Source organism: Pristiophorus japonicus, chromosome 7 (genome assembly GCF_044704955.1).
Source record: "Pristiophorus japonicus isolate sPriJap1 chromosome 7, sPriJap1.hap1, whole genome shotgun sequence".
Classification (NCBI taxonomy): domain Eukaryota; kingdom Metazoa; phylum Chordata; class Chondrichthyes; family Pristiophoridae; genus Pristiophorus; species Pristiophorus japonicus.
Window position 1 is genome coordinate 27263567 of NC_091983.1, and position 25951 is coordinate 27289517.

General features: G+C 44.6%; 1 protein-coding gene across 3 annotated transcripts in view; it reads right to left on the minus strand.

Moving 5' to 3' along the window:
• znf451 (zinc finger protein 451) overlaps window positions 1-25951 on the minus strand; it is an 88967-nt gene that overhangs the window by 51752 nt on the left and 11264 nt on the right. For all 3 annotated transcript variants that reach the window (XM_070884875.1, XM_070884874.1, XM_070884877.1), the window contains exon 4: window positions 14614-14730. In XM_070884875.1, coding sequence (XP_070740976.1) covers window positions 14614-14730 — 117 coding nt within the window. The remainder of the gene's footprint in view (window positions 1-14613; window positions 14731-25951) is intronic.

Here is a 25951-nt window from a genome sequence, read left to right on the forward strand (position 1 = left end):
GAGAGGGGGGAAGGAGAGGGGGGGGAAGGAGAGGGGGGGAAGGAGAGGGGGGAAAGGAGAGGGGGGGGAAGGAGAGGGGGGGAAGGAGAGGGGGGGAAGGAGAGGGGGGGGAAGGAGAGGGGGGGGAAGGAGAGGGGGGGAAAAGAGAGGGGGGGGAAAGAGAGGGGGAAGAGAGGGGGAAAAGAGAGGGGGAAAAGAGAGGGGGAAGAGAGGGGAGGGAAGGAGAGAGGGGAAAGGAGGGGGGGAAGGAGAGGAGAGGAGAAAGAGAGAGAGGGAGGAGAGAGAAAGGGAGAGAAGGAAAGAGAGAGAGAGAGAGAGAGAGAGACACACACACAGAGAAATAAAGCAAAGGCAGGTAAATGGAATTGAAGTACAGATCAGCCTTGATTAATCGGAGTGGAGGGGCTGAATGGCTGCTCCTATTTCTATGCAAGTAGGAACAATGCAGTCTTAAATGTTATATTTCTTGGGCTTCAAACCTGAATATAAACAGTAAAGCTATTGAGCTGATCCCCATATTACATGCAGCAATCAATATATTTACTGGCAACGTGTGAGGTAGATGCTATTTACTGATCTATTTTCCAGAAATCAATCAGAAAGCAATTACTGCACCAATTCCAGGAGCTCATACAAATGCCTTTGCCAAAATCTTTCAGCTAATGTGCACTCCTTGCATATTTCCACACTCCAGTATCACCCCTGCTAAGAGTTTAATGCCAGACTCTCAGATGTTAAAGTATTCCTTGACCAAGCAGTTAATGCTGAAATATCAGCTTGCCCAGAGTTATGTAGAGACTGCAACGCAGAAGCAGGCCACTCGGCCCCCAACTGGTCTGTGCTGCTGTTTATAAGAACATAAGAAATAGGAACAGGAGTAGGCCATACGGCCCTTCGAGCCTGCTCTGCCATTCAATAAGATCATGGCTGATCTGATCATGGACTCAGCTCCACTTCCCTGCCCGCTCTCCATAACCTCTTATCCCCTTATTGTTTAAGAAACCGTCTATTTCTATCTTAAATTTATTCAATGTCCCATCTTCCACAGCTCTGTGAGGCAGCAAATTCATAACCCTCAGAAGAAATTCCTCCTCATCTCTGTTTTAAATGGGCAGCCCCTTATTCTAAGATCGTGCCCTCGAGTTCGAGTCTCCTCCATCAGTGGAAACATCCTCTCTGCATCCACCCTGTCAAGCCCCCTCATAATCTTCTCCGTCTCGATAAGATCACCTCCCATTCTTCTGAATTCCAATGAGTAGAGGCCCAACCTACTCAACCTTTCTTCATAAGTCAACCCCTTCATCCCCCGAATCAACCAAGTGAACCTGCGCTGAACTGCCTCCAAAGCAAGTATATCCTTTCGTAAATATGCACCCAGTATTCCAGGTGTGGCCTCACCAATACCTTATATAGCTGAAGTAAGACTTCCCTGCTTTTATACTCCATCCCCTTTGCAATAAAGGCCAAGATACCATTGGCCTTCCTAATCACTTGCTGTACCTGCATACCTGCATACTATCCTTCTGTGTTTCATGCACAAGTACCCCCAGGTCTCGCTTTACTGTGGCAATCTTTCTCCATCTAAATAACTTGCTCTTTGATTTTTTCTACCAAAGTGCATGACCTCACACTTTCCAACATTACACTCCATCTGCCAAAATTTATGCTCCACATGAGCCTCCTCCCACCCCTCTTCATCGAACCCTATCTGCATACCCTTTTATTCCTTTCTCCCTCATTTATTCATCTCACTTCCCCTTGAATACATCTATGCTATTCTATCAACTACTCCTTGTGGTAGAAGTTCCACATTCTAACCACTGAGTGAAGAAGTTTCTCCTGAATTTACTATTGGATTTAGTGGTGACTATCTTATATTTATGGCCCCTAGTTTTGGCCCCACCCTATTAAACACTTGCATAATTTTAAAGACCTCCAGCAGGTTACCTATCCACATTCTCTTTTCTAGAGACAGAAGCCCCAACCTGTTCAGACTTTCTTTTTAATTTATCCTCAGTTTTGGTGTCATTCTTGTGAATCTGTTTTGCATCTTCTCCAGTGCTTCAATATTCTTTTTACAATATGGAGACCAGAACTGTGCACAATACTCCAAATGTGCTCGAAGGTTCTATACAAGTTTAGCACAGCGTCACTGTTTTTCAATTTATCCCTGCAGAATTGAGCCCCAGTGCTTGGTTTGCATTTTTTTTTAAATGGTCCTATTAATCTGGGTCACTACTTTTAGTGATTTGTGTATCTGTACCTCTAGATCCTTTTGCTCCTCTACTCCATTTAGATTCTTATAAATCAACAGTCTTGGGATGCATCCCAGTACTTGATTATGCTCAACTTCACAGACTTGAGTTTCCACATGTGCGCTGATGACATCCAGCTCGACCACTTCTCTCGACCTCCTCCAAGGCCTCAATTGTCAGACTGCTTGTCCGACATCCGACTTCTGGATGAGTAGAAATTTTCTCCAATTGAATATTGGGAAGACCGAAACTATTGTCTTTTGTCCCGGCCACAAACTCCGTTCCCTAGCCACTGACTCCATCACTCTCCCTAACTTCTGTCTGAGGCTGAACCAGTCTGTTCATAACCTTGGTGTCATATTTGATCCTGAAATGAGCTTCCAACCACATATCTGCAGCATAACTAAGACCGCCTATTTCCACCTCTAACATCACCCTTGCCTCAGCTCATCTGCTGCTGAAGCCCTTACCCATGCCTTTGTTACCTCTAGACTGGACTCTTCCAACGCAATCCTGGCTGACCTCCCATATTCTACCCTACATAATATAGAGGTGACTCGGCTGCCCGTATCCTAACTCGCACCAAGTCACGCTCACTCATTACCCCTGTGCTCAATGTCTTACATTTAGATTTAGGGTAGTTATGGAAAAAGACATTGTCGAAATCTCGACTCTCAATATAAGACTCAAACACAATCAGCTCTGGTAGGTGTTCCTTTAATAGTTTTACTTGCAACAAGGGAGAGTCCCGTCCAGTCAAAGGCTAAGCGGAGGCTCCCAATATGGTACAGCTTCACAATGTACGTATACAGTAGAACAAACAAGTTATGGTTCCATCCTGTATATTGGTTCTGCCTTTGCAGTCAGCGAAAATAGATAGAGAGTTCTCCAATCAGTTAATGATTACCACATCCTTGTCTTTACATTTTTTTTCAAATGTCTCCTTTGTCAGTATTTTTGGTGGGCTCATCAGCAGTAACTCGATTAGGGTGTGATAATGTGCTATCACTGGTTTTGCATTGTTTTAGGATTGTCCAGTTTCCTGGCCATCTATTTGGGCCCATGATTTCCTTAGTGGTTAATTGGGTATTTGGCTTCTTGCATATTATGGATGAGTTCTGTACAAGAGATAATGGCTGGTAATTTGATTATCTCTTAGGGGGTGAATTGGTGCTGCATCTTTACAACCTTTATCTAGCCCTTCTAAGGACTGGCATTGCGACATACTATTGATAATACAGGGGAGCACGATGGGTGGTACTTATCTCAGCAGGACATTCTTAAAGTTGTCTGGTGGCTATTAATCAGCTATCAGCAGTTTCAGTCAAGGTTAGCATGTTTATGCAAACAGACTGTTTGCTGCAGAAGCTTCTGGCAGGATCGGGACTTCATTTTGTTTTATTGCAAAAGGGTACAAAAAACAGTGTATGCAACTTTAAGAGTACATTTCCACAACATAGACCAGGAATAAAAGTTCTCAATTGGGGGAGAGCCAATTTTACTAAGCGGAGATGTGATTTAGTCAAAGTGGACTGGAAACAACTACTGGAAAGTAAATCAGTGTCAGAGCAGTGGGAGGCATTCAAGGAGTAGATCCTGAGGGTTCAGAGCAAGTATGTCCCCTTAAAGAAAAAGGGTGGGACTAACAAATCTAGAGCCTCCTGGATGTCAAGGGGCAGACAGGGTAGGATAAAGAAAAAAAGGGAGGCTAATGACAGATATCGAGGGCTTAATACTGCAGAAACCCGAGGAGTATAGAAAGTGCAGGGATGAAGTTAAAAAGGAAATTAGGAAAGCAAGGAGAGCATGAAAACATTTTGGCAAGTAAAATGAAGGGAAACCCCAAAATGTTTCATAAATATATTGAGCAAGAGGATAACTAAAGTAAGAGTAGGGCCTATTAGAGACCATAAAGGCAATGTGTGTGTGGAGGAGGAAGACGTGGGTGTGGTTCTTAATGAATACTTTTGCGTCTGTTTTCACAAAGAGGGGTGATGCAGACATGTCAATCAGGGAGGGTGAGTGTGAAATATTAGATGAAATAAACAGTGAGAGAGGAAGTATTGAGTGGTTTAACAGCCTTGAAAGTGGATAAATCCCCAGGCCTGGATGAAATGCATCCCAGGCTGTAAAGAGAAGCAAAAGAGGAAATGGCAGAGGCTCTGACCATCATTTTCCAATCCTCGCTGGCTACAGGTGTGGTGCTCGAGGACGAAAGAACTGCTAATGTTATACCCTTGTTTAAAAGATTTGAGGGCCTGGTCTTCGAACATTCTTTTCCTCAGGTGGCCAAAGGCTGCGCTGACGCACTGGAGGCGATGTTGAATCTCCGCATCAATGTCTGCCTTTGTTGATAAGAGGCTCCCGAGGTATGGGAAGTGGTCTACATTGTCAAGGGCCGCGCCGTGAATCTTGATGACTGGGGGGCAGACTTATGGTCTACAGGGCTGTAGTAATACCGGCCCTCCTTTATGGATCAGAGGCATGGACGATGTACAGAAGATACCTCAAGTCGCTGGAGATATATCACCAACGATGTCTCCACAAGATCCTGCAAATCCCCTGGGAGGACAAGCGCACCAACATCAGTGTCCTTGCACAGGCTAATATCCCCAGCATTGAAGCATGGACCACACTCTCAACTTCGCTGGACAGGCCACATAGTTCGCATGCCAGACACAAGACTCCCTAAGCAATTGCTCTATGCTGAGCTCAGTCACGGCAAACGAGCCAAAGGCGGACAGTGGAAACGTTACAAGGACACCCTCAAAGCCTCCCTGGTAAAGTGCAACATCACCACTGACACCTGGGAGTCCCTGGCCGAAAACCGCCCCAGATGGAGAAAGTGCATCCGGGAGGGCATTGAGCTCTTCGAATCTCAATGCCGCGAGCGTGAAGAGGTCAGGCGCAGGCAGCGGAAGGAGCGTGCAACAAATCAGTCGCATCCCCACTCCCACTTCCCCCTACGAATGTCTGTCCCACCTGTGAGAGTCTGTGGCTCTCGTATTGGACTGTTCAGCCACCAAAGGACTCACTTTGGGAGTGGAAGTAAGTCTTCCTCGATTCCGAGTGACTGCCTATGATGATGCTGATATTTAAAAAGGGAGAAAGGGCTTGACCGAGTAATTACAGGCCTGTCAACCTAACTTCGGTGGTGGGAAAATTATTGGAAAAATTCTGAGGAACAGGATAAATCTTCATTTAGAAAGACATGGATTAATCAAGGACAGTCAGCACGGATTTGTTAAGGGAAGGTCATGTCTGACTAACTTGATTTAATTTTTTTGAGGAGGTATCAAGGAGGGTCGATGAGGGTAATGCGTTTGATGTAGGGTATATGGGTTTTAGCAAAGCTTTTCATAAGGTCCCACATGGCAGACTGGTCACAAAAGTAAAAGCCCATGGGATTCAAGGGAAAGTGGCAAGTTGGATCCAAAATTGGCTGAGAGGCAGGAAGCAAATGGTAATGGTTGATGGGTGTATTTGTGACTGGAAGGCTGTTTCAAGAGGGATTCTGCAGGGTTCAGTACTAGGTCACTTGCTTTTTATGATATATATCAATGATTTAGACTTGAATGTAGGGGATATGATTAACAAGTTCGTAGACGATACAAATATTGGCCGTGTGGTTGATAATGAAGAAGAAAACACAACAGGAATACATCAATGAACTGGTCAGGTGGGCAGAACAGCAGCAAATGGAATTCAATGGGTTTGTTTGCTTTGGAACAGAGAAGGCTGAGGAGAGGCCTCAATTGAGGTGGATAAAATCAGGGGCCTAAATAGAGTGGATAGGGAGGACCCATTTCCCTTAGCAGGAGTCAACAACCAGATTTAATTGGTCGGAGGTTAGGAGGGGATTTGAGGGGGAATTATTTCACCCAGAGGAACTCACTGCCTGAAAGGCTGGTAGAGGCAGGAACCCTCACCACGTTTTTAAAATGTACTTGATATGCACTTGAAGTGCCGTAACCTGCAAGGCTATGGACTAAGAGCTGGAAAGTGGGATTAGGATGGATAGCGCTTAGTCAGCCGACGCAGACACGATGGGCCAAAATAGCCTCCTTCCGTGCTGTAAATTTCTATGATTCTATGACAGGTGCTATATAAATCCAAGTCTTTCTTTCATACTCTTCGTGCATCAGTGTCCTCTTATATTTCTTCAGTTCAATTTTGTCCCTTCCTCTCCTAAAGCTGGACACTCAGATGAGTACATGGTTCCATGGGGACCAATCACCCTGAAGAGTAAACCTTCATCAGATGTTTGAAAACAGAGAAGACCAAGCCAGTGTAAAGATACCGTAGGTACTAGCTTTAGGCATGTCGGAGGAGTTCTAGTCTCGTAATACTTCAACGCTGCTATCAGGAGGTCTGTACACAACTCCCAGCAAAGTCTTGCATCTTTTTCTATCCCACAATTCTACGTAGAGTTCCAACTGCCTGCTCACCCAAACCGATAGCCCCTCTTTGTAATTCTGTAATAGGGTCATTGATCAATCCTGCTCCTTTTCCTATTTCCTTAACCTTTCTGACGACCTTTCAACCTGGAATATTTTTCTCCCAGGAATGCCCAGCTTGTGGTCAGGTCTCAGTGATGGCCATTACATCATACCCTTTATGCTAAATTTACACTTATAATTCACTTGTTTTATTCCTTATGCTCGGTGCATTAGTGTATAGACTCTTATTTGGGCATAGACTCTTATTTGGGCAACAGACGCTACTCTGCCTTTTTGCCCACATTACTGTTTTTCCTCACATTTTAAACTTGTTGCATTCAGTTTTCCATTACTTTTTTTTTTAAAGTCAGTTATTTTATTATTTCCAAAATTATCATTTTAACTTAAAGTATTTATAATGGTCCGGATTTTGTGGTCAGTGGCGAAGCAACGATGCTGGTTGTTCACTACACTGACAACAGCCCAGTTTTGCGAGTTTTTGAGTGTAAACCTGATCCAGCTCGGCGCCCTCTACAGGGAATCTGAGGCATCTTGTGAGCAGTAAAATGCAACAGCAAGGCTCTTCAGCCAATCAGATTGAAAAATCCCCAGTGAGACATGCTGAATGTAGAAACATAGAAAATAGGTGCAGGAGTAGGCCATTCGGCCCTTCGAGCGTGCACCACCATTCAATAAGATCATGGCTGATCATTCACCTCACTACCCCTTTTCTGCTTTCTCTCCATACCCCTTGATCCCTTTAGCCATAAGGGCCATATCTAACTCCCTCTTGAATATATCTAGCGAACTGGCATCAACAACTCTGCAGTAGAGAATTCTACAGGTTCACAACTCTGAGTGAAGAGGTTTCTCCTCATCTCGGTCCTAAATGGCATCCCCTTATCCTTAGACGGTGACCCCTGGCTTTGGACTTACCCAACATCGGGAACATTCTTCCTGCATCTAACCTGTTCAGTCCCATCAGAATTTTATGTTTCTATGAGATCCTCTCTCAGCCTTCTAAACTCCAGTGAATACAGACCCAGTCGATCCAATCTCTCCTCATATGTCAGTCCTGCCATCCTGGGAATCAGTCTGGTGAACCTTCGCTGCACTCCCTCAATAGCAAGAACGTCCTTCCTCAGATTAGGAGACCAAAACTGAACACACTATTCCAGGTGAGGCCTCACCAAGGCCCTGTACAACTGCAGTAAGACCTCCCTGCTTCTATACTCAAATCCCCTAGCTATGAAGGCCAACATGCCATTTGCCTTTTTCACCGCCTGCTGCACCTGCATGCCAACTTTCAATGACTGATGTACCATGACACCCAGGTCTCGTTGCACTTCTCCTTTTCCTAATCTGCCGCCATTCAGATAATATTCTGCCTTCACGTTTTTGCCCCCAAAGTGGATAACCTCACATTTATCCACATTATCTGCCATTTGTCCACTCACCTAACCTGTCCAAGTCACCCAGCAGCCTCTTAGCATCCTGCTTACAGCTCACACTGCCACCCAGCTTAGTATCATCTGCAAACTTGGAGATATTACACTCAATTTCTTCATCTAAATCATTGATGTATATTGTAAATAGCTGGGGTCCCAGCACTGAGCCCTGCGGCACCCACTTGTCATTCTGAAAAGGACCCATTTATCCCGACTCTGCTTCCTGTCTGCCAACCAGTTCTCTATCCACGTCAATACATTACCCCCAATACCATGTGCCTTAATTTTGCACACTAATCTCTTGTGTGGGACCTTGTCAAAAGCTTTTTGAAAGTCCAAATACACCACATCCACTGGTTCTCCCTTATCCACTCTATTCGTTACATCCTCAAAAAATTCTAGAAGATTTGTCAAGCATGATTTCTCTTTCATAAATCCATGCTGACTTGGACCGATCCTGTCACTGCTTTCCAAATGCGCTGCTACTTCATCTTTAATAATTGATTCCAACATTTTCCCCACTACTGATGTCAGGCTAACCGGTCGAAAATTCCCCATTTTCTCTCTCCCTCCTTTTTTAAAAATTGGTGTTACATTAGCTACCCTCTAGTCCATAGGAACTGATCCAGAGTCAATAGATTGTTGGAAAATGATCATCAATGCATGCATCCACTATTTCGAGGGCCACTTCCTTAAGTACTCTGGGTTGCAGACTATCAAGCCCTGGGGATTTATCGGCCTTCAACTCCATCAATTTCCCTAACACAATTTCCTGGTTAAAGGATTTCCTTCAGTTCCTCCTTCTCACTAGATCCTCTGTCCCTTAGTATTTCCGGAAGGTTATTCGTGTCTTCCTTTGTGAAGACAGAATCAAAGTATTTGTTCAATTTGTCTGCCATTTCTCTGTTCCCCATTATAAATTCACCTGATTCTGACTGTAAGGGACCTACGTTTGTCTTCACTAATCTTTTTCTCTTCACATATTTATAGATGCTTTTGCAGTCAGTTTTTATGCTCTCAGCAAGCTTCCTCTCATACTCTTTTCCCCCTGCTAATTAAACACTTTGTCCTCCTCTGCTGGATTCAAAATTTCTCCCAGTCCTCAGGTTTGCTGCTTTTTCTGGCCAATTTATATGCCTCTTCCTTGGATTTAACACGAACCCTAATTTCCCTTGTTAGCCACGGTTGAGCCACCTTCCCCGTTTTATTTTTACTCCAGACAGGGATGTACAATTGAAGTTCATCCATGTGATATTTAAATGTCTGCCATTGCCTATCCACCGTCAACCCTTTAAGTATCATTCGCCAGTCTATTCTAGCCAATTCACGTCTCATACCATCAAAGTTACCTTTCTTTAAGTTCAGGACCCTAGTCTCTGAATTAACTGTGTCATCCTCCATCTTAATAAAGAATTCTACCATATTACGGTCACTCTTCCCCAAGGGGCCTCGCACAACAAGATTGCTAATTAGTCCTTTCTCATTACACATCACCCAATCTCGGATGGCCAGCCCTCTAGTTGGTTCCTCGACATATTGGTCTGGAAAACCATCCCTAATGCACTCCAGGAAATCCTCCTCCACCGTATTGCTACCAGTTTGGTTAGCCCAATCTATATGTAGATTAAAGTCGTCCATAACTGCTGTACCTTTACTGCACGTTTCCCTAATTTCTTGTTCGATGCTGTCCCCAACCTCACTACTACTGTTTGGCGTTTTCTGCCCTTTGGTATTCTGCAGCTCGACCCATATAGATTCCACATCATCCAAGCTAATGTCCTTCCTTACTATTGTGTTAACTTCCTCTTTAATCAGCAACACTAGCCCACCTCCTTTTCCTTTCTGCCTATCCTTCCTGAATGTTGAATAACCCTGGGTGTTGAGTTCCCTGCCTTGGTCACCCTGGAGCCATGTCTCCGTAATCCCAATTACATCATATTCGTTAATAGCTGCTTGCGCAGTTAATTCGTCCACCTTATTACAAATACTCCTCGCTTTGAGGCACAGAGCCTTCGGGCTTGTCTTTTTAACACGCTTTGCCCCTTTCGAATTTTGCTGTAATGTGGCCCCTTGTAAACCAGGAAGTGCAAATTAGATTTAAATCATGTACAGAACGCAAAATAAAAATTGGGAAAGAAGACGGGATTAAGAGAGAGATTAAACCTCCAACACTAATTAAATTCTGAAGGAATGAGACTCAAAACTTGTAAAATTAAATTTTAAGGGCCAGAGAGGTTGCTTGGCAGTAATTGTGACTTATCACGCCATTAAAAATTCACTTACAACTGAATTTATCAGCCCTAATTTATTCTGGCATGTTTACATAACATAGAAATAGGAACAGGAGTAGACTATTTGGCCCCTCGAGCCTGCTCCGCTATTCAATGAGATCATGGCTAATCTGATCATGGACTCACTTCACTTCCCTGCCTGCTCCCCATGACTATTTCCTTATCGCTCAAAAAATCTGTCTATCTCTGCCTTGAATATATTCAATGACCCAGCCTCCACAACTCTCTCGGGCAGAGAATTCCACAGATTTACAACCCTCAGAAGAAATTTCTCCTCATCTCAGTTTTAAATGGGCAGCCTCTTGTTCCGAGACTATGCCCCCGAATTTTAGTTTCCCCTATGAGTGGAAATATCCTCTTTGCATTCACTTTGACGAGCCCCCTCATTATTTTATATGTTCCAATAAGATCATCTCTCATTCTTCTGAACCTAACTTCATAAGTCAACCCCCTCATCTCCAGAATCAATCCTTCTCTGAACAGCCTCCAATGCAAGTATATCCTTCCCTAAATACGGTGCCAAAACTGTACGCAGTACTCTTGGTGGGCCTCACCAATACCCTGTACAGTTACATAAGAACATAAGAAATAGAAGCAGTAGTAGGCCATACGGCCCCTCGAGCCTGTTCCGCCATTCAATAAGATCATGGCCGATCTGATCATGGACTCAGCTCCACTTCCCTACCCAATCCCCATAACCCCTTAACGTTTAAGAAACTGTCTATTTCTGTCTTAAATTTATTCAGTGTCCCAGCTTCCACAGCTCTCCGAGGCAGCGAATTCCACAGATTTACAACCCTCAGAAGAAATTTCTCCTCATCTGTTTTAAATGAGCGGCCCCTTATTCTAAGGTTATGTCCTCTAGTTCTAATCTAATCAGTGGAAACATCCTCTCTGCATCCACCTCGTCAAGCCCCCTCATAATCTTATACGTTTCAATAAGATCACCTCTCATTCTTCTGAATTCCAATGAGTAATGGCCCAACCTACTCAACCTTTCTTCATCAGTCAACCCCCTCATCCCCAGAATCAACCTAGTGAACCTTCTCTGAACTGCCTCCAAAGCAAGTATATCCTTTCGTAAATATGGAAACCAAACTGCACGCAATATTCCAGGTCTCACCAATACCTTATATAGCTGTAGCAAGACTTCCCTGCTTTTATACTCCATCCCCTTTGCAATAAAGGCCAAGATACCACTGGCCTTCCTGATCACTTGCTACACCTGCATACTATCCTTTTGTGTTTCATGCACAAGTACCCCCAGGTCCTGCTGTACTGCAGCACTTGGCAATCTTTCTCCATTTAAATAATAACTTGCTCTTTGATTTTTTTCTGCCAAAGTGCAAAGTCCGATGTTATACTCCATCTGCCAAATTTTTGTCCACTCACTTAGCCTGTCTCTGTCCTTTTGCAGATTTTGTGTGTCCTCCTCACATATTGCTTTTCCTCCTATCTTTGTATCGTCAGCAAACTTGGCTACGTTACACTCAGACCCTTCTTCCAAGTCGTTAATATAGATAGATTGTAAATAGTTGGGGTCCCAGCACAGATCCCTGCGGCACCCCACAAGTTACTGGTTGCCAACCAGAGAATGAACCATTTTTCCCGACTCTCTGTTTTCTGTTAGTTAGCCAATCCTCTATCCATGCTAATATATTACCCCCAACCCCATGAACTTTTATCTTGTGCAGTAACCTTGTATATGGCACCTTGTCAAATGCCTTCTGGAAGTCCAAATACACATTAACTGGTTCCCCTTTATCCACGCAGTTCATTACATTTTTAAAGAACTCCAGCAAATTTGTCAAACATGACTTCCCCTTCATAAATCCATGCTGACTCTGCCTGACTGAATTTTGCTTTTCCAAATGTCCTACTACTGCTTCTTTAATAATGGACTCCAACATTTTCCCAACCACAGTTGCAGCAGGACTTCCCTACTTTTATACTCCAACCCCCTTGCAATAAAGGCCAACATTCCATTTGCCTTCCTGATTACTTGATGTACCTGCATACTATCCTTTTGTGTTTCATGCACAAGGACCCCAGATCCCTCTGTACTGCAGCACTTAGCAATTTTGCTCCATTTAAGTTATAACTTGCTTTTCTATTTTTTCTGCCAAAGTGAATAACCTCACATTTTCCCCACATTTTAATGGATAACTAGTGACCAAGTACAACTTCACACCCTTACATTGATTCCAATGCCGAGCCTATTGGCGAGATACTGTTACAGTGCAGCCTGTGGAAGAGCAGGATATCGCTGACAGCAACTTCCAGATTTGCATGTTTAACTGTGCATGTGTGGACTCTGGACGTCAACTTACACCATAGTAACGGCAAGTGCCGATAGCTTCACCGGCATCAACGTAAAATCCGGGCCAATATCTTAACACTATCGATGATCTTGACCTCACTCTTATCCCTTTTCTTATCTTCAATTTTAAAATGCCAAAGTCTACTTGATTCGGTTTTGCTCCACTCAAGGATGAAGCAAGATCCTGTCCATTTTTAAAGCTCCTCTGCACTCGGTGGCAGTCTGTCCCACACTATGGCCCCAAGTTTCCACACGCGGCAAAACAGGCGCCCCTCCGAGCTGGGTGCCCGTTTCTCGCGCCGAAAACGCCGCCTGAAAAAAACCGCGCTATTCTCAAGCGCTTTGCAGCTCGATGTCAGCTTGGCGCGGCGCACAGGGGACGGAGCCTACCACTCGCGCCGATTTTTAAGTAGGAGGGGGCGGGTACCATTTAAATGAGTTTTTTTCGTGCCGGCAACCCTGCGCGTGCACGTTGGAGCGTTCGCGCACGCGCAGTGTGAAGGAAACATCGGCACTCGGCCATTTTTGTAGTTCTTTGTAGCTGTTCAATTTTTAACATTTTTTAATAAAACCACATTGCCCTTCCATGATCAGCACTGAGGCTTCTTGCAGCAGTGAGAAGGCTGCAGGAAGCCTCAGAAGTTGAGGCAGCCGTTTCCCGACGGGCCCGACCGACTGCAGGGGGGCCTCCACCCACCTGCCGTCAGGAATGGCTGCCTCAATTTCTGAGGCTTCCTGCAGCCTTCTCCCTGCCTCCCCCCCGCTGCTGTCGGTCGGGCCCTCACTGTCTCCCCTCCCGCGCCGTCGGGAACGGCTACTGCCGTCGGTCGGGCCCTCACTGCCTTCCCCCCCCCCCCCCCCCGTCGTCGGGAACGGCTACTGCCATCGGTCGGGCCCTCACTGCCTCCCCCCCCGTCGTCGTCGGGAACGGCTGCTGCCGTCGGTCGGGCCCTCACTGCCTTGCCTTCCCCCCCGCCCCCCTGCCGTCGGGAACGCCCCCTTTTGAAAAAAAAATTCTGTTCAAAAGTGAAACTGTTCTACATGACTCGAACTGCAGAAAACTTAAATGTGGAGAATTGCGATTTCTAAGATACTCCGTTCTCCACCATTTGCTCCTAAAATTCAGGAGCAAATCATGTGGAAACTTGGGGCCTTTGAACCCAGCTATAAGTGTGGCCAGTCCAAGCTTAATTACCTGCTGAAACTTGATATTTGGAGGTCATTTTGCATCTCAATCCACATTTGGAATAAATTACAACTCTCCAAAAATAGATCTTGCACAACTGCAAGCATGTACTAAATCATCTGATTTTGGTTTCAAGTAGCCCCTTTCCAATTAGCAATTATAAATGAATGTAAATGTTTATCCTTCAAGTTCGTTCGGTTCAGATTTCTTCAGCATCCAGGACAATGCAGTCTGCTTGATCAGGACCTCATCCACCAGCCTACTCATCCACTTCCTCCACCATCAGCACACCATGGCTGCAGTATATACGATCTATAGGATGTACTGCAGCAACTCACCAAGGTTTCTTTGAGCACCTCCCAAATCCACAACATCCACCACCATCAAGAAGGACATGGGCAGGCGAATGGGAACAGCATCACCTTCAAGCTCCCCTCCAAGTCACACAGACGTGGAAATATATCATCGTTCCTTCATCAGCGCTGGAACTCCGTACCCAACAGCACTGAGGAGAGCAACTTCACCACACTAACTGCAGCAGTTCAGTAAGGCTTCTCACCATGACTTTCAAGGGAAATTAGGGATGGGCAATAAATGCTGGCCTTGCCAGCGGAAGCCACATCAAGAACTACTTCCAAAACCTTGATCAATGTGTTACTGTAACAGCAACTTACTTGAAAAGCTTTGCATTTCTCTTCCTTCAGTTGTTTTTCAACTTCCACATGACGCGCCAATCGATCCAATGTTGACAGAACTTTTTCTTTTTGCCAATCAATATGATCTTTTGGTTTCTGTATGAGTATGCAAAAAAAAGGCAAAACAGCAATTGGTAACTATATTTTACAACGACCTGGAAACAAATAGGTGGAATCTTGGAATAAACATTTCTAAGTAAACTTATTATTTTTAAATTCATTCTCGGGGATGTTGGTGTCGCCTGCATTTATTGCCCATCCCCTCGTTGTCCTGAGGTGGCCGTGGTCCTTCTTGAACTACAGCGGTTTCATAGAATCTTACAGCACAGAAGGCCCTTCGGCCTAGCATGCCTGCACTGGCTCTTTGGTAACACTATCCAACTAGCCCACCTCCCCCATAAGCCCTCCAAATGTTCTCCTTTCAAGTATTTATCCAATTCCCTTTTGAATGTTCCTATTAAATCTGCTTCCACCACCCTTTCAGGCAGTGCATTCCAGATCACAACTCGCTGTGTACAAAGATGTTTCTTCATGTCTTTTGCCATTACCTTAAATCTGTGTCCTCTGGTTACCAACCATTATGCCACTGGAAAAAGTTTCCCCTTGTTTACTCCATCAAAACCCTTCATGATTTTGAACATCTCAATCAAATCTCCTCTTAACCTTCTTTACTCGAAGGAGAACAATCCCAGCTTCTCCAGTCTCCCCACATAACTGAAGTTCCTCATCCCTCGTAACATTCTGCAAAATCTCTTCTGCTCCCTCTCAAAAGGCCTTGGCATCCTTCCTGAAGTGCGGTGCGCAAAATGGGCGCAATACTCCAGTGCTTTATAAATATTTGGCATCACTGCCTTGCTTTTGTACTCTAAGGGTTAGAAATTCGGTTCTCAGCGAAAACAGTATTTTTGCCGCCAAAATTACCTTTTCCGCTTCGCTGTCGCTATCAGGCCGGAAAATCAACCTTTAATTTGCACAGGTAAAAATCAATGTTGCATGAGGATTCGCGGTGCAAACCGCGATCCTCGCCAACTTTAGTCTGAGGCCGATACCGCTGCGAGTTGGGCCTTGGGAGGGTGGAAAAATACCAAAAAAATTGGGGGGGGGGGGGGGGAAAAGAGAGAAAAAAAAAACATTTACAAGACACTTATCAAATCGCTGCAAAAGAATTAATAAAAACTTTAATGTACCTTTTTGCAGGTCTCCATACTTAACGCTGCTGGCAGGGCTGCTACAACAGGTTTTTCCCTGTCGGTATTCTGAGTGCAGAATATGGGTGCAGAGAGTGCCAATTTTTTGGCGAAAACGCTATTTCGGGTCTTGCAGGGTGGCGCTCCTCTGCCCAGCGATACGTGGAAAGCGCCACTGCAAAACATCACCGAATTTCCCGCCAACCAGGTTTTCGCCAAAAATGGGTGAAATAGCACCAAAAACCCGGTCGCAAAATCGCCGAATTTCTAGCCTTATGCCTCTATTTATGAGGCCAAGGTTCCTGTATTTTTTGTTTTCAACAGCCTTCTCAACTTGTAAAGCCACCTTCAAAGATTTGTTTACATATACCCCTAGGACCAATGTTCCCTCTTATTTTTTTCGGGTGCGCTGCCCGTTTAAGGGGCTGCACGGCTCATTCCAAGTTTCTCACATGCACGAAACCTAACACTGAAAGAGCCGCTCTTGGGCCGTGCAAGTTATAGAGAACATGGACCAGGATTTTCCGTTCAGACACCCCCTTTAAATCTATATCCTTTTGATAATATTACCTCTCCACATGCTCCGAACAAAATGCATTACTTCACACTTCTCTGCCATGCATGTGCCCACTTTACCAGTCTGTCTACGTCCTCCTGTCGATGTCCCTCTGGAGTCCCCCCAAGTATTGATCCTTGGCCCCCCTCCGATTTCTCATCAACATGCTACCTATCAGCGACATCATCTGAAAATGCAACGCCAGGTTCCACGTGTACGCTGATGATACCCCAGCTCTACCTCATTACCATTTCTCTCAACCCCTTCTCTGATTTGTCACACTGCTTGGCCAGCATCTAGTCCTGGATGAGCAGAAGTTACCTCCAACTAAATATTGGAAAGACCGAAACCATCATCTTCAGTCCCCGCCACCAATTCCATCCCTCTTCCTGGCAGCTGTCGGAGGCGGAACCAGACCATTCGCAACTTCATCATCGTATTTTAGTCTTGGACGAACTTCCGACCACATATCCACTCCATCACCCAGACCATCTACTGCCACCTCTGCAACATCGCCTGCCCTGTCCCTGCCTCAGCCCATCTTCTGCTGAAACCCTCACCAATGCCTTGGTTACCCCCCCAGACTTGACTTTTCCAACACGCTCCTGCCCGGCATCCCACCTTCCAACCTCGATAAACAAGAGCTCATTTAAAACTGTTGTCCGTGTCCTAACTCGCACCAAGTCCCGCTCACCCATGTTCGCTGACCTGCATTGGCTCGAAGAATGCCTCAATTTTAAAATTCTCATGATCATTTTCAAATCTGTCCATGGCCTTGCCCCTCCTCATCACCTGTAACCTCCTCCAACTTTCTAAGATCTATGCGCATCTCCAATTCTGGCCTCTTGCACATCCAATTTTAATCGCAACACCATTGGCGGCCATGCCTTCAGCTGTCTGGACGCCAAGCTCCCTAAACCTCTCCGCCTCCTCCTCCAAGATGCACCTTAAAACCCACCTCTTTGTCTAAGCTTTTGGTCAGCTGTCCTAATAGTTCTGACGAAAGGTCATCAACCTGAAGCGTTTAACTGTTTCTCTCTCGACAGATGTTACCTGGCCTGCTGAGAATTTCCAGCATTTTCTACTTTAAATTCTTATATCTCCTTGTGGCCCGGTGTCAAATTCGTTTGATAATGCTGCTGCGAAGCGCCTTGGGACATTTCACTACATTTACAGGCGCTACATAAATGCAAATTGTTGCTACTATCCTCCTCATTGTTTACGACATTTCTGAGTTTTGATTCATGGAAAACTTTGAAATTATACCCTGTAGACCCATGTCCAGATCATTAATATACAACAAGAGCAGTGGTTCCAACACCAACCCCTAAGAAACACCACTGTCTACTTCCATCCAGTCAGAACAAGAACAGTTCACCACTACTCTCGGCTTTCTGTCCCTTCATCAATTTTGTATCCATAATGTCACTGTGCCTTTAATTCCATAGGTTTCAATTTTGCCAACAAGTCTGTTATGTGGTACTTTGTCAAACGCCTTTTGAAAGTCCATATACTCAACATCAACTGCACTACCCTCATTCACCCTCTCTGTTATTTCATCTAAGAACGCAATCAACTTTGTGGCTTGCTGGGCCACTTCAGAAGCTCGTTCAGAGTTAACCAGCTTCAAGATTGCAGGGTCGATTGGGCCAAGGGTGCCTCTGTCATATCCAAATCCAATGCAGAGGTCGAAGCAGCATGGTCTGTCCGATTTAACCCTTGCAATTTATGTAGCAGTTGGGACCTCCGCTGGGTCAGACCTGTCGGTTGGACAGGACATACCCAGGGACGGCGATGGAAGATTCTGGGACATTAGCTGAAAGGTATGATTCTGGGAGAATGACGACGTCAGACTGTTGCATGACGAGTCTGTGGGACAGCTCTCCCAATTTTGTCACAAATCCCCAGATGTTAGAGAGGAGGACTTTGTCAGGTCGACTGAGCTGGGTGTGCAGTTGTCGTGTCAGAATCAGATACCTAGGTTGAAGCCGAGTGGTCCATCAGGGTTTATTTTTTTCTGGAGCGGTTTCGTACAACTGAGTGGATTGCTAGAGCATCTCAGAGGGCAATTCAGAGTTTACCACATTGCTGTGGGGCTGGAGTCACATATAGGACAGACCCGGTAAGGACGACAGGTTTCCTTCCCTAAAAAGACTTTAGTGAACCAGTTGGGTTCAGACAATCAGACAGCTTCATGATCACTTTTTTTTTTTACTGATAGCAGCAGTTTTTTTATTAACGGATTGACTTTCTTAAATTGAGTCCCAATTCTCAAAACTTCCACTGTGGAATTTGAACTCACGAGATTATTAATTCAGGCCTCTGATCAGCAGTCCAGTAAAATAACCAGCATACCCCAATTTCTCTGATCTTTATGATCAATACCCCCAAAACCACATAACTTTATTGCAAATTAAGCAAAAGAACCTCACCAGTCACCAGGACAGCTCGACTCTTGTGTACGAAATCTGGTATATAGCTCAGGGCTTTCTTCCTCATTAGAAAAATCAAATGGTAAAAAGAGCTCCTACACCATCAACTTGTGTTTATATAGCACCTTGAACATAGTAAAATGTTACAACCTGAATTAAAGCAAGGCAGCACCGAGGCTCCAATTAAAAACAAAGGGTGACATCACAAGAGAGCAGGTAGGTGATTTGGTTGGTGAGTATTACAGCTTTTTTCTCTCCAAGTTAGGGAAGGGGATTAAATTAATAGCTGAGAAACTGTAACTTGCTCGTACTTATTAAATTAATAACTGAAATCAGATAAAATAATTAAACAAAACTTAAGTATCAATTGAATAAAAGCTTTAAGTAATTAATTAATTAAGATTAGCGATGGCAGGACAGGTGGTGTGTCGTAATTGCAGCATGTGGGAGTTGTTGGAGAGCATCGCGATCCTCAGCAACCACATCTGCAGTAAGTGTCTGCAGCTCGACGAACTTTGGCTCACCCGAGTTGTTGAGCTGCAGACATTGCGATGCATCAGGGAGGTGGTTGGGGGGGGGGAGGGGGCTAAGAGTTACCTGGACACTTTGCTGCAGGAGGCAGTCAAACCCTGAAGGTTAAATAGTATTTTAGAGTTTGTCAATGGTCAGGGACAGGAGGGTGTGACTGTGAGTCAGTAAGGTATGGGGACCCAGGACCCAGTGATAGAGGAGCCTCAGCCCTTGACCCTGTCCAACAGGTACGAGGTACTTGGTACCTGTATGAATGAGGAAAAGGACTACAGGGAGGACAGGCAAACTGACCATGGCACCATGGTACAGGGGACCATCCAAGTGGGGAGAACGAAGAAATGTGGTAGTGGTAGGGGACAGTTTAGTCAGGGAGATAGATATTGTTCTCTGCGGCCACGACAGGGAGTTCTGGAGGTTGTGTTGCCTGCTCGTGCCAGGGTTAAGGATATGCCCTCGTGGCTGGAGAAAAACTTGGAGTGGGAGGGGGAGGTTCCAGTTGTCATGGTCCATGTAGGAACCAATGACATAGTTAGAACTAACAATGAGGTTCTGCTGAGGGAGCTTGAGGAGCTCGGGTCTAAATTAAAAGCAGAACCTCAAGGGTAATAATCTCTGGCATGTTACCTGAACCATGGGCAAATTGGCATAGGGTCAAACAGATCAGAGAGTTAAATGCGTGGCTCAAAGAGTGGTGTGGGAAGAAGGGGCTTCAATTCATGGGACACTGGCACCAGTACTGGGGAAAGAGGGAGCTGTTGCGTCGAGACGGGCTCCACTTAAACTGGGCTGGGACCAGTGTCCTGGCAAATTGAATAACTAGAGCTGTAGGTAAGACTTTACAATAAACAGCAGCAGTACAGCAGAGAATAAGGTCAAAGCAGGGAATAATGGTTAAAAAAAATTACATTAAAAGCTCTTTATCTGAATGCACAATGCATGCGTAACATGATAGACGATCTAGTGGCAAAGAAATAAATGGGTTTGCTCCAATAGCCATTACAGAGACATGGTTGCAAGGTAACCAAAGTTGAGAACTAAACGTTCCAGGGTACTTGACATTTTGAAAAAACAGGCAAAATGGAATAGGAGAGGGGGGGATAGTCCGGGAAATAAAGGATGGCATAAGGACAGTAGAGGGAAAGGATCTCGGCTCGGAAGATCAGGAAATAGAATCTGTATGGGTGGGGACAGAAAACACAGGTAGGAATAATATATAGACCCCCTAACAGTAGCTATACCGTTGGACGGAATATTAATCAATAGTAAGAGCTTGTAATAAAGGTAATGCAATAACCGTGGGGGACTTTAATCTTCATATAGACTGGACAAATCAAATTGGCAAAGGTAACCTCGAGGACAAGTTCATGGAATGCATTCGGAACAGTTTCCGAGAACAGTAAGTCATGGAACCAAGCAGAGAACAGGCTATTTTAAATCTTGTTTTGTGTAATGAGAGCATTCTCATAGTAAGGGGTCCTCTGGGGAGAGTGATCATATGATAGAATTTCACATCACGTTTGAGAGTGGCTTGCCCAAATCCAAAACAAGAGTCTTAAACCTTAAATAAAGACAATTACACAGGTACGTAGGGCAAGTTGGCGAAGATAGATTGAAAAAATTAGATTAAAAAGGTATGGCAGTAGATAAACAGTAGCTAGCATTTAAAGAAATATTTAAATACATTCCATTGATCGACAAAAACTCCACGGGAAGTGATCTCTCTCCATGGCTAACTAAAGAAGTTAAGGATAGCATTAGATTGAAAGATGAAGCTTATAATGTTGCGAAGAACATTAGTAAGCCTGAGGATTGGGAGAGTTTCAGAAACCAGCAAAGGAGGACCAAAAAAAAAATTGATATTGGAAAAAATAGAATACAAAAGAAAACGAGCAAGAAATCTAAAACAGATTGTAAGAGCTTCTACAACTATTTAAAAAGGAAGTGAGCAGCAAAAGAAAACATTGCTCCCTTTGAGGTTGAGATAGGAGAAATTATGGGGAATAAGGAAATGCAGAAACGTTAAAGCAACTATTTTGTATCTGTCTTCACAGTAGATCATGCAAAAAGCATACCTAAAATGGTGGGGAACCAAGGGACTAATGAGGGTGAAGAACTTAATGGAATACGTACAAATCGTGAAAAAGTACGAGAGAAACTAATGGGATTAAAAGCCGACAAATCCCCTGAATCTGACGGCCTGCATCCTAGGATTCTAAAAGAGGTGGATGCAGAGATAGTGGATGCATTGGTTTTAATCTTCCAAAAGGATCTTCCCCGGAATCTAGAACAGTCCCAGCAGATTGGAAGGTAGCAAATGTCACACCGCTATTCAAGAAAGGAGCGAGAGAGAAAACAGGGAACTACAGGCCAATTAGCCTGACATCAGTCATCAGGAAAATGCTGAAATCCATTGTTAAGTGGTGTCAGGCCACTTAGAAAATCATAAAACCACGTTGACTGCCTAATTATGTTATAAAAGGGAAGTCATGTGTGACAAATTTATTAAGAGTTTTGTGAGGATGTAACTAGCAGCAGAGATAAAGGGGAACCAGTGGATGTAGCATATTTGGATTCCAAAAGGCATTCAATAAGGTGCCACATAAAAAGTTATTACACAAGATATGGGCTCATGGGATTAGAGGTAATGTGTTAGCATGGGTAGAGGATTGGTCAACTGCCAGAAAACAGAGAATAGGGATAAGCGAGTCTTCTTCAGGTTGGCAGGCTGTAACTAGTGGGGTGCTGCAAGAATCAGTGCTGGGGCCTCAGCTATTTACAATCTATATTAACGACCGAGATGAAGGGACCGAGTGTAATGTATCCAAGTTTGCGAATGATACCAAGCTAGGTGAGATAATAAGCTGTGAGGAGAACAGAGAGTCCGTAAATGAATGCAGATAGACTAAGTAAGGAGGCAGATGGAGTATAATGTAGGGAATAGTAAGGAAGGACATGAGCTTGGATGATGTGGAATCTGTATGGGTAGAGCTAGGGAACACCAAAAGGCAGAAAATGATAGTGGGAGTTGTGTACAGACCACCAAACAGTAGTCGTGAGGTTGGGGATGGCATCCAACAGGAAATTAGGGATGCGTGCAATTATCATGGGTGACTTTAATCTACATATAGATTGGGCTAACCAAACTGGACGCAATACGGTGGAGGAGAATTTCCTGGAGTGTATAAGGGATGGTTTTCTAGACCAATATGTCGAGGAACCAACTGAAGGGCTGGCCATCCTAGACTGGGTGTTGTGTAATGAGAGAGGATTAATTAGCAATCTTCTTGTTCAAGGCCTCTTGGGAAGAGTGACCATAATATGGTAGAATTCTTCATTAAGATGGAGAGTGACACAGTTAATTCAGAGACTAGGGTCCTGAACTTCAAGAAAGGTAACTTCGATGGTATGAGACGTGAATTGGCTTGAATAGACTGCCGAATGATACTCAAAGGGTTGACGGTGGATAGGGCATGGCAGATATTTAAATATCACATGGATGAACTTCAACAATTGTACATCCCTGTCTGGCGTAAAAATAAAACGGGGAAGGTGGCTCAACTGTGGCTAACAAGGGAAATTAGGGATAGTGTTAAATCCAAGGAAGAGACATATAAATTGGCCAGAAAAAGCAGCAAACCTGAGGACCGGGAGAAATTTAGAATTCAGCAGAGGAGGACAAAGGGTTTAATTAGGCGGGGGAAAATAGAGTACGAGAGGAAGCTTGCAGGGGACATAAAAACTGACGGCAAAAGCTTCTAAAGATATGTGGAGAGAAAAAGATTGAGGACTAATATAGATCCCTTGCAGTCAGAATCAGGTGAATTTATAATGGGGAACAAAGAAATGGCAGATCAATTGAACAAATACTTTGGTTCTGTCTTCACTAAGGAAGACATGAATAACCTTCCGGAAATACTAGGGGACCGAGGGTCTCGAGAGAAGGAGGAACTGAAGGAAATCCTTATTGGTCAGGAAATTGTGTTCGGGAAATTGATGGGATTGAAGGCCGATAAATCCCCAGGGGCCTGATAGTCTGCATCCCAGAGTACTTAAGGAAGTGGACCGAGAAATAGTGGATGCATTGGTGGTCATTTTCCAACATTATATCGACTCTGGATCAGTTCCTATGGATTGGAGGGCAGCTAATGTAACCACACCATTTAAAAAAGGAGGGAGAGAAAAAACTGGGAATTATCGACTGGTTAGCCTGACATCGATGGTGGGGAAAATGTTGGAATCAATTATGATGTTATAGCAGCACATTTGGAAAGCAGTGACAGGATCGGTCCAAGTCAGCATGGATTTATGAAAGAGAAATCATGCTTGACAAATCTTCTAGAATTTTTGTGAGGATGTAACTAGTCGAGTGGACAAGGGAGAACCAGTGGGTGTGGTGTATTTGGACTTTCAAAAGGCTTTTGAAAAGGTCCCACAGTAGAGATTAGTGTGCAATATTAAAGCACATGGTATTGGGGATAAAGTATTGACGTGGATACAGAACTGGTTGGCAGACAGGAAGCAAAGATTAGGAATAAACTGGTCCTTTTCAGAATGGCAGGCAGTGACTCATGGGGTACCGCAAGGTTCAGTGCTGGGATCCCAGCTATTTACAATATACATTAATGATTTAGACAAAGGAATTGAATGTAATATCTCCAAGCTTGCAGATGACACGAAGCTGGGTGGCAGTGTAAGCTGTGAGGAGGATGCTAAGAGGCTGCAGGGTGACTTGGACAGGTTAGGTGAGTGGGAAAATGCATGGCAAATGCAGTATAATTTAGATAAATGTGAGGTTATCCACTTTGGTGGCAAAAACAGGAAGACAGAATATTATGTGAATGGTGACAGATTAGGAAAAGGGAAGGTGCAACGAGACCTGGGTGTCATGGTACATCAGTCATTGAAAGTTGTCATGCAGGTACAGCAAGCGGTGAAGAAAGCCTTCATAGCGAGAGGATTTGAGTATAGGAGCAGGGAGGTCTTACTGCAGTTGTACAGGGCCTTAGTGAGGCCACACCTTGAATATTGTGTACAGTTTTGGTCTCCTAATCTGAGGAAGGACATTCTTGCTATTGAGGGAGTGCAGCGAAGGTTCACCAGACTGAGTCCTGGGATGGCAAGACTGACATATGAGGAGAGACTGGATCGACTCGGCTGATATTCACTGGAATTTAGAAGAATGAGAGGGGATCTCATAGAGACATATAAAATTCTGACAGGATTGGACAGGTTAGATGCAGGAAGAATGTTCCCGATGTTGGGGAAGTCCAGAACCAGGGGTCACAGTCTAAGGATAAGGGGTAAGCCATTTAGGACCGAGATGAGGAGAAATTTCATCACTCAGAGGGTTGTGAATCTTTGGAATTCTCTGCCCCAGGGGGCTGTGGATTCTGAGCCTCTGACTATATTCAAGGCTGATATAGATTTTTGCAGTCATGGGGAATCAAGTTATATGGAGATCGGGCGGGAAAGTGGAGTTGAGGTCAATGATCAGCCATGATCTTATTGAATGGCAAAGCAGGCTCGAGGGTCCGTATGGCCGACTCCTGCTCCTATTTCTTATGTTCTTATAGACAATTTCATATCCACACTACTACGACTATCATATAACGGAAAAGCTTATGGGATGTCTAGTTTCTCTATCCATTCGATGGCCTCCTGAGATGCTGAGTGGAGAAATGAGGAGCCTCCCACAACAGATCTCAGTGGGCAGGTTGATGTGATGTGTTTCCTGGTCTGGGACTCATGGCCACAGTCACACCTCAGGTCGTCCCTCACCTTCCACTTGTGGAGCAGGTGGCCACATCGTCCGTGCCCTGTGCGATTGGGTCGAGCGCTGTCCACTGCCTGCAAGGGAGGTCGGAGCCAGCGACCTCTGCTGTTGCGTCAGTAATGAGGTGTTGGTTCTTTATGTTGCCTGCGTCCCACCATTCCATCCATCTGGACAGTGGGTCGATACCACCTGCGTAAATATTGGCTGCTCTTTCCTAGAATGGCTGGCGTGATTTTAAGCACTTTTGTGGTGGGTTTTTCCAAGTCTTCGTAAATGGTATCCACACTGCCATTGCCTCTTTAAGCCCATAGGCCTCACTAACCGAACAAAAGTCTATATACACATGTTGTGGACTGGAAAGATTTTAAGCCTTGCTTATCTTGGGGACCGGCAGGTCAGCTGATTTTAAAAGGATGGAGAAATGGTCAGAGTGGTTCCAAGGGGCAAGTTGAGTTGGTGATCCAAACACATTAAGTCTGGTTATGAGCTATTTGATTTTTCTTTTTGTTTGGCCCATCTCGCACAAGCACAAACTGGAACTACAAATTTTCTACCGGGACACATAGGGTCAGGGCAGATTTACGAGGATGGTTCCAGGAATGAGGCACTTCAGTTATATGGAGAGACTGGAGAAGCTGGGATTGTTCTCCTTTGAGCAGAGAAGGTGAAGAGGAGATTTATTAGAGGGGTTCAAAATCATGAAGGGTTTTAATAGAGTAAATAAGGAGAAACAGTTTCCAGTGGCAGAATGGTCAGTAACCAGAGGACATCGATTTATGACAATTGGCAGGACCACAGGAGATGAGGGGAATTTTTTTTTTTAAAGCAGCAGATTATG